Raw genomic sequence first — 9,173 nt, 5'->3', positions numbered from 1 at the left:
AGATATAGAGTGTTTGTTCAAGATATGTAGAGCTGTGTGATATAGAGAGTGTTTGTTCAGGATATGTAGAGCTGTGTGATATAGAGAGTATTTGTTCAGGATATGTAGAGCTGTGAGATATAGAGAGTGTTTGTTCAGGATATGTAAAGCTGTGAAATATAGAGTGTTTGTTCAGGATATGTAGAGCTGTATGATATAGAGAGTGTTTGTTCAGGATATGTAGAGCTGTGTGATATAGAGAGTGTTTGTTCAGGATATGTAGAGCTGTGAGATATAGAGAGTGTTTGTTCAGGATATGTAGAGCTGTGAGATATAGAGAGTTTGTTCAGGATATGTAGAGCTGTGAGATATAGAGAGTGTTTTTTCAGGATATGTAGAGCTGTGAGATATAGAGAGTTTGTTCAGGATATGTAGAGCTGTGAGATATAGAGAGTGTTTGTTCAGAATATGTAGAGCTGTGAGATATAGAGGTTTCAGGATATGTAGAGCTGTGGGATATAGAGTGTTTGTTCAGGATATGTAGAGCTGTGAGATATAGAGAGTGTTTGTTCAGGATATGTAGAGCTGTGAGATATAGAGGTTTCAGGATATGTAGAGCTGTGGGATATAGAGTGTTTGTTCAGGATATGTAGAGCTGTGTGATATAGAGAGTGTTTGTTCAGGATATGTAAAGCTGTGAGATATAGTGTTTGTTCAGGATATGTAGAGCTGTGAGATATAGTGTTTGTTCAGGATATGTAGAGCTGTTCACGCTATATTTGGACAGATTATGTACGTCTAGCCTTAAAATGTAAACATCATCACCTTCTCTTCTGCGTGGCTGACTTCGGTGAATTTCCCGTGTTAACTCCGTACACCAAACAAACAAACAAACAAACAAACAAACAAACAAACAACAACAACAACAACAAACAAACAAACAAAAAGAAAAACAACGGTAAGAAACTGTTAAAGTGTTAATTTAACCACTGGGGTGTTTGGAAAGATGCTGGATCATCTATAGCTAAATAAATAACGAACATTAGAAACTTCACACTGAGCTTTTAATGACAGTAGCCAGTTAGCTAAACGCAAATGTTCAGTTATCGCTACTGTTGTAAAAGTGATGTACGTTGAATTCACATTCATAAGATGATTTATAAATCTCAATACTGACACTACCTGATATAGTTTTAGTCTACTATGGCACCAAGCTTGGTCAGTCAGTCAGTTAGCTACTAACCTAGCTAGCTAACAACTAAGATGGGGAAGTAACTGCACTAACCCGGTTTACTTCCGCACACACAGACGCTCCTGAAACTAACCCTCTCTTTAGTTTCTCTACATGCCCATATTGTTGGAAAAGCAGCAGTCTTAAGATCCAGTCGTGGTGTCAGAGCGGTTTTCCACGTCCCATGGCTGTGGTAATGCACTACAGATCATGCAGAAAGCGGATGGTCCTTTCCAATGTGCCCTGCATATATTGGGATCTTTGGGGTATTTGTACACAGGGGTCCCATTGCAGACTGAATTATTGCGGCCAAAGACAAAACACCATTTTGTCATTTTGCACCACCTACAATTCAACGTCTTGAGTTGTTGTCCACCATCTACGTCACAGGGATGATGTTCGTGACTGAGTCTGAAGACAGTGGGAGAGGCTAAACTACAATTTGTTAAGTCGTATCCCTTCAGTTTGTAAAAATTAAAAAAGAGAAAAGCTTAGGGGTGGAATATTAAAATAATTGAGCTGAAAATGCGCATACCTTTAGTTACAAATATCTTGGCATAAACCCCAATGAAAGATAAAACCCTTTTTTTTCATCAGTATTTAAGTATTTCCTTGTGTTTAACTAGCTATCGTTAGCTAACTATTCTATTAGCTATTTTCTCACGTGTCTTTGGTTTTTTTTTTTTTAAATCATTAATCATTTACTCAATTACATACTTTCATTTAATATTTTTTAAATTATTTGAGAGTTTTATTTAAATATTACACAATTGTGTGTGTGCTTACCCCTCCCATTCGCTCCATGTTATAATGCGCACATCTAGAACTGTATGTGACTATGTATACATCTTGCAATAATCATAAAACATTTGTATTCTAAGCAGTATACATGAAAGGGTGGTAGTGGCTGCATGACTCTTTCATCTGTAAAAAGATGATGGAAGGAAATTGGTCTCAACCTAATTTTTAAATCACATTGTGCTGTTAGTTTAAGTCAGTTGAAAGGTAAGCTTAATAGAAACAGGAAACTCATTTTCCACCAAGCACTTCATGCATAATTTATCCCTTTGGAAACCTAGCCAAGAGCGCTACAAACTCTTGTATCTTGGACTCTACTGTACTATACTAGGATGTATTCTATGAGGAAATGAAAAAGCACTTTTGTAAGTCAGTCTGGATAAGAGAGTCTGGTAAATGCCATAAGTGTAAATGTAAATAATACACAACATGTGTCGTTCTGCACGTGCACAGTCCAAATCGAGTAGATTCACAGATCGGGCAGCTGCTGAGGCACATGGACTTTCGCCACCAACACAAATGGAACATATTTAGAATGCTGGAATGGCCAGCAGATGGCAGTGCTGCACAGAAGTAAATGACCAGCAGATGGCAGCGCTGCACAGAAGTAAATGGCCAGCAGATGGCAGCGCTGCACAGAAGTAAATGGCCAGCAGATGGCAGCGCTGCACAGAAGTAAATGACCAGCAGATGGCAGTGCTGCACAGAAGTAAATGACCAGCAGATGGCAGCGCTGCACAGAAGTAAATGACCAGCAGATGGCAGTGCTGCACAGAAGTAAATGACCAGCAGATGGCAGCGCTGCACAGAAGTAAATGGCCAGCAGATGGCAGTGCTGCACAGACATTGCAGATATTCTGACAACAGCCTCAATCCCGTTACTCCGCATAACGAGAGTAGTATCGATCATTTACCCAAATAGTTTAGACAATTACATCCATTATAGTTGTGAAAAATGCAAAAGACATTAAAAAAAAGGCCTTTTTGTTTTTGTTTTATCTGAATGTGAATTGCTTTGTGTCCACCGTCCAGTATATGTTCACACTGCACAGTCTCTGAGCAGGTTCAAGTTTCCATTGAGAAACAGCATCATATTTAAATGTTGTGGCTCCAGAACACTTCGACGCTTGGAGAGGAGTTGTGATTGGTGCAGGTTAAACACGCGCCCCTGAGGGATGGCTGTGGCAAGGACAGTGAGCTGCACAGTGAGTGCAACCTTGCTCACTTCCCTAAAGTTACGCCTCCAGAAACTCAGAGGATCTCTCTCTTTTGAAGGTGTAACCAGTTTGAAGTAATTCTACAGAGCTCTCCTAAAGGGTTGTGTTATGGCAGCAAATTGAATTGTTTTCTCCGACATACAACTCACATTACTGCTAAGCATAGCAATTATTTTTTCCTCAGTGCTGTTACCAGGCCACAAACCAACATTATGTAATACGACTTGCTTATATCTTGGGTCAAGAGCTGTACTAAGAGTCAGATGGTCGTTCCTTTGAAACTGTGAGATTTTCATGCGACACTCATCAGCCAGGAACTGGGCGAGTTTACTGTCTTTCTGCTTTTTTAGCTTTCTGTGCAGTTCTGTCAGACATGGAATGACGCAGGACGCTGAGCAATGTTGGTCGTTTTTCAGCGTTTCTGTAATTTCCTTAAAGGCATGAAGGGCTTTGATCATACACTGCATTTTATTTTTATCAGCTTCGTTCAGTATGAGTTTTTGATTGTGCATGTTGGAGAGAACTTCTCTCACAGCATCGTGCTGCTGTGACATTCTCTCCAGCGTGTGCAGGACTGAGAGCCATGTAGTTCCTGCAGCCATGCTGAGACTCTGGTTAGGCAGATTTAGGTCTGCTTGAGCCTTCCTGAATCTTTTCTCTGCTTCTTCATTGTAGCAGAAAAACTGTGCAACTTTGTGGCACTTGTTAAGCAGATATTCCCAAGAATTTGCATTTATGACCTGCTGAAACACTTGGTCCAGGGTTTTGGCCAAACAGGGTAAATGGTCCCACCCAACTTTTTGCATGGCCCTGTCCATCTGCTTTGCATTGGTTACAACCATGTGAACCTTCTTTTCAATCCCCCATGCATTTGCTATTGTTATCATCTGATCAGCAATATCATCACTTGTGCATTTTGTGGGTATTTTGGTGGTTTGTAAAACCAAGGATTCCTGCTTCCATAATTTATTTATGAAGTGAGAGGTCACTGTCATAAAGTAATTTCTAGGTGTGGTTTCCCATACATCACAGGACAGAGCAATGCTGTCTGCGTCATCTAATGCTCTCTTCTCTTTCTCCTTTGTGTGGTCATACACTCTCACCAGTTCTGAGTGAACCTCCCAAGTTTTCAGAGGAAATTCAGAGCAGTGACCCAAAGACCTGAGATGTACCAAGCCCTCTTCTTCAACAATAGTGTGAAGGTGCAGGTTGGTAATGATCAGATCCAGCCAAGGGGACAATGTAGCACCTGAAAAACAAATTGCAGTGTTATTTCAACTCCATGTTGCGTTGCATAAATTATTTGCTGGTTAACTGGTTAAAGATATTGGAAACTTAATCCAAGCAGAAATACTGCAGACAGCACAAACAATTTGATTAAAAGTAAAAATGCTCCTTTTTGACTTTTGTTTGTTGCTTTGTTTTTGTTTGTTTTGGTTATGTTATGTTTCAGTACTCTGACAACTTAACCCTAACCATGTTTGATAATTCTCCACCATGGATTTCATTGCACACTTACTGTCACCAGTGCTATATTCGTGGTCAGGTCAGTCCAGACCAGCTGTCTGAATTAATCTGCTAGATATACAAGGGCATCAAGAATCAAGTGACAAAATCCTGGTGAACACCAAATAAGCAGACTGAGATGCTGTGAGCTTTGGACCTCTTCCAAATGAAGTCTGGTGCAGTTCGTTTGAAGTATGAGCACAGTGCGACACCAAACAGACCAAATCAATGTGACTTTTGTTGACATCTTTTTGGTTTGATGTCAGTTTGAACGCTAAAATGTTTTTCTGCTTTGGTCTGCTCCAAGGGAGCCAAACTCTAAATATAGTTGTAACTTTAGATAATACAATGGCATCATGAATGATCAGTCAGTCTGTTAATCCAATTATCCCAGTGTATATTTTGGCCAAACATGAGCTCTTTCACAAGAAATATTGATGGTGAAACATAAGAAATATTTATGATGGTGTATACACTAGCTGTTATGCATTTTTATTTACCAGAGGGTGCACTAGAGGAATTTAAGAGTAGAACACAATCATTCTTGAGGCCCAGTGATTGTATTTGTTTTTTTGTTTGTCCTTTCCCACTGTGTCTCAGGAGAGAAATGTGATGTGTCCACCACAGGTACTGCACCTGTAGGGTTGTTTTAAGAGATGAGGTCCCAGTCTTGTGTGAACCCTGGTTTGACCCCCATGCCAGGTATGTGTAGCAGGCTTCACTCAGTTTGTTATTAATTAGAAGTGGCTGGATTTTCTGGGCTGTACACACATCCCATGTAGTTGGATGAACCTACATCTTCTTTCCTTGCTTTATTGCTTGAGTGCAAGATGTGGTACAGCTCACTTGTAAAAAGGCGCTTTTCTGCAGTGGTATCTGTGAAATTATGGCTGTGTTTGTGTATTTATAGCTGTGTTTTTGTAATTATGGCTGTGTTTTGGTAAGTATGGATGTGTTTGTTCATTTGTGGCTGCGTTTGTGTATTTATAGCTGTGTTTTTGTAATTATGGCTATATTTGTACATTTATGGCTGTGATTGTGTATTTATGGCTGTGTTTGCGTAATTATCGCTGTGTTTGTGTATTTATGGCTGTTTGTGCATTTATGGCTGTGTTCATGGATTTATGGCTGTTTGTGTATTTATGGCTGTTTGTGTAATTAGCGCTGTGTTTGTGTATTTATGGCTGTGTTTGTGCATTTGAATATCTGAACCTTAATAGAAATCCTATATATATGTAAGGGTTGGGTTTCATATTAGCATTGTAAAATCATAGCGTTGTGATTTGTACAAAAATAATGTATTCCAGTCACTTTATATTGATTTGTCTGCTTTTTACACTGTTTATTGCCTTCTTTTTTGGAGGTGTGGTATTTTATGTTTGTTAGCTATTCAGAGAATAAAAATCATAGACGTACGTCATACCGCCCGACCCCCTAATAAACTACACTACCCAGCAGGCTGTTCGTCACCCGGACAACGACTCATCCAACCATGAACATTCCATTAGATCATCACCAGAGTACGGAAGTCACCTGTGTTCACATAGGAATATGTATATAAGCCTGTGTTGAGCTCCATTACGTTGCGAAGTATTGTCTCCAGTGTTAGTCTGAGCGTACCAAGCATTAATTCCTTGATTATCTTTCTGTGTATCTGTAACGGAGGCAGCACAGAGGAAGCGAGAGGTGGGGTAGCAAGGAAGTGCTCTTTATTATCCGCAGGAGGATAACTATGGGAAGCACTGACGAAACAACAACAAAAAAAAAACCCAAATAATCTTTCTTCACAAAGATAGTGTGACGATATATCTAGACTTTCGAGTTTGTAGTACGCTAATGTGCAGCGCTGTCTTCTGGAACCTGTGGGTTTAAATAGGTGAAGCTGACAATGGGGAATAGGTGAAGACAGTTACTAAGCAGGTGATTGAGAGCGGTGCAGGTGATTGGTGTGATCCCTAGGAGGAGTGGGCGCGTCCCTCCTGCTGGATGGCCAGCCAGATGTGACAGTATCTAGTTTTTGTGTTACTCGTCTCTGATTTTTGCCTGCATCTTTTGGATTGATCTGCCTGGTTTTGTATTGTTTTTCTGGTTTTTGACACAGCCTGTTTTTCATTCATGATTCGTATTACCCCTGATTTCGTTCTTCTGATTCTGACCCTGGTTTGGAGCACCAATAAAGCTCACATTTTATATCCGCGAGCATCTGACTTTGCCTGGCCCGTCACAGTACATTTAGTGAAATCGTACCGGTCTCTTTCTCTGCTGTGGTCTGCTGGAGAAGTCTTCCTCTGTAGCTTTCCACTGTGGTCTTCTGCGAGGGTCTTTCTCAGTGGCAGCACCACTGTCGCTCTTAGGCCTCTTACCTTTGCAAACATGGTATTACAAAAATTTTATTCTAAACACTTTTTTTCTGAACTAATTACTGAACCATGAAGAGTTGCTGTATTTCCAACACTGTTGGTCATCTCATTAGCTTTAGTACCCAGAAGAATGCAAACAGGTCCCCGGCTTTCCCAATAGCTACTGTGACTGGCTGAAAAATGTTCATGTATAATGACCATAACCTCACCTCTAACCCATCCCATAAACTCACCTCTTTGTGTAGTAGTTTGGCTTGCATGCCCTTCCTCATAAGTCAGGCTCCTCTTCTTGAAACTTGGCCTGTTGGCCACTCCAAGTCCTTGGAGAAAGTTTGGGTTTATTCATTAATTTAATTGTAAAGAAAGTTTTAAAGGATTGTTCAGTAGCAAATGGAAACAGAAGGGAAGTTGACCCAATAAACTCACTCCATGTATTAAAGTCCATTCACACTATAGCAGTTTCAGTTTGTAAACCTTTCTTGGCATCAGGAAGGGTGGCACCAGGCTGAGGCCCCCTCTAGTCACCAGAGGGAGGCCTCGAGTCAACTACACCACTAATCCAGCCTGATACCCAACAGCTGGGCTAGATCTATAAAAGCCCAGTGACCCAGGCATTCAGTGCTGGGTCTTTGCCAAAGTTCTGAGCCCAGCTCCGAGCCGGTAGCTTCGGGTACTGAGGTCTGTGAGCCCTCGTGCTGCACCTCACTTCTTGTCTGTGAGGGTGTTCGTGTTTTTACACGTCCCCTCCTCTCTCCAGTTTTCCCTCTCGAGTCTGTCTCTCTCCGGAGGCTTCCCTTAACCATTACAGCCCCTCCCTGCTTTCTAGTTTTGTTTGGGAAGTTTTAGTTTGGTTTTCCCCAGTGCATCGGAGTTGCCATTTCTTCCTGTTGCGTCCTTTGTTCTCCCTTTTTCCACGCTCGGCATGGTGTGTAGGTTTTCCTTTTGTTTTACCTGATCCAAGATCTGACTGTTCTGCACATGGGCCCACCATCATTAGAGTGTGGTTGCTCACCCAGTAAGCTGTTGGTGTCATTACCCATCTGACCTGCGTTTGAGCCCACGTTACAATTTAAATACAATAAATAATCGTTAATGTAATTAACTTTAGTAGCTCTGGTGTCTGAAGCATATTTCACACACACACATACTCACTTAATTTAAAACCCACACACACTTACCTGCCATAGAGAGACACGGCTGCTGGAGCGTGCACGTTTGGTTTTGGGTGTAATGTAAATAACACAGAATATCTAGTAAAGAGCCATGGGTGTGTCCTTTCTATGTGACTCTAGTTTCGTTTTCAGCAAAGTAAATAACTGGGTGGTTTACTAGGAAAACAAAAGTGCTGTTGTTTCACATGAATGTGCCGTTCATATAGAGTTGTAAAATAAATGACTATCGATAAAGAGGGTTTATAACAGAGTTATAATCAGGTGTGGTGAACGAAGCAGCTTTTGTGTCTATGAATGGCCAGTAATGGATGGTGCTCAGTCCTGGTGTGTGTGTGTGTGTGTTGTCATGGAAATCTCCAATCCTATAATAAAGATGAGTCGGACACCAATGGGTAAAACGAAAGCAAAACGTATTATTTGTCTCAGCCTGAGGGCATCTCAGTTACACGCACACAGGATCCTCTTTGTTGATGTCCAGAAGGCCGACTTCATCTCAGCATTAGCATCCCTCCACTTCCTACACTTCCTGGCTCTGACAGAAACATGGATCACCCCGAGAATCCGGCGACTCCGGCTGCCCTGTCCTCTGCCTTTTCATTCACACATTCTCTGATGCGTCTTGGCAGGGGTGGTGGCACAGGTTTACTAATGTCTCGAGAGTGGCGTTTCACTCCACTTTCCTTCTCTACACTTTCCATCTCCTCTTTTGAATTTCATGCCATTACAGTGTCTTTCCCCACCAAACTTCTTATCATTGTCATCTACCACCCTTCAGGTTCCCTAGATCACTTCATTCATGAGCTCGACATCCTTCTGAGTCATTTCCCCATTGAAGGAAATCCACTCATTCTCCTTGGTGACTTCAACCTTCCATTAGAGAAGTTGCATTCCTCCTGCATCCTTCCACTAT

At 41.3% G+C, this 9,173-nt stretch overlaps 1 protein-coding gene across 1 annotated transcript; it reads right to left on the bottom strand.

Moving 5' to 3' along the window:
• Window positions 1-3,047: 3,047 nt before the first annotated feature.
• si:ch211-152f22.4 (E3 SUMO-protein ligase ZBED1) lies at window positions 3,048-8,276 on the bottom strand. The gene is given in 4 exon segments (XM_035533200.1): window positions 3,048-4,474; window positions 6,861-6,888; window positions 6,979-7,094; window positions 8,270-8,276. Coding segments are annotated over 4 exon segments (1,578 nt in total).
• Window positions 8,277-9,173: the final 897 nt, after the last annotated feature.

Source organism: Electrophorus electricus, chromosome 15 (genome assembly GCF_041902795.1).
Source record: "Electrophorus electricus isolate QZ-2024a chromosome 15, ASM4190279v1, whole genome shotgun sequence".
Lineage (NCBI taxonomy): Eukaryota > Metazoa > Chordata > Actinopteri > Gymnotiformes > Gymnotidae > Electrophorus > Electrophorus electricus.
Note: the sequence above shows the minus strand (reverse complement) of the source record. Positions and strands in the feature narration are given on the sequence as shown.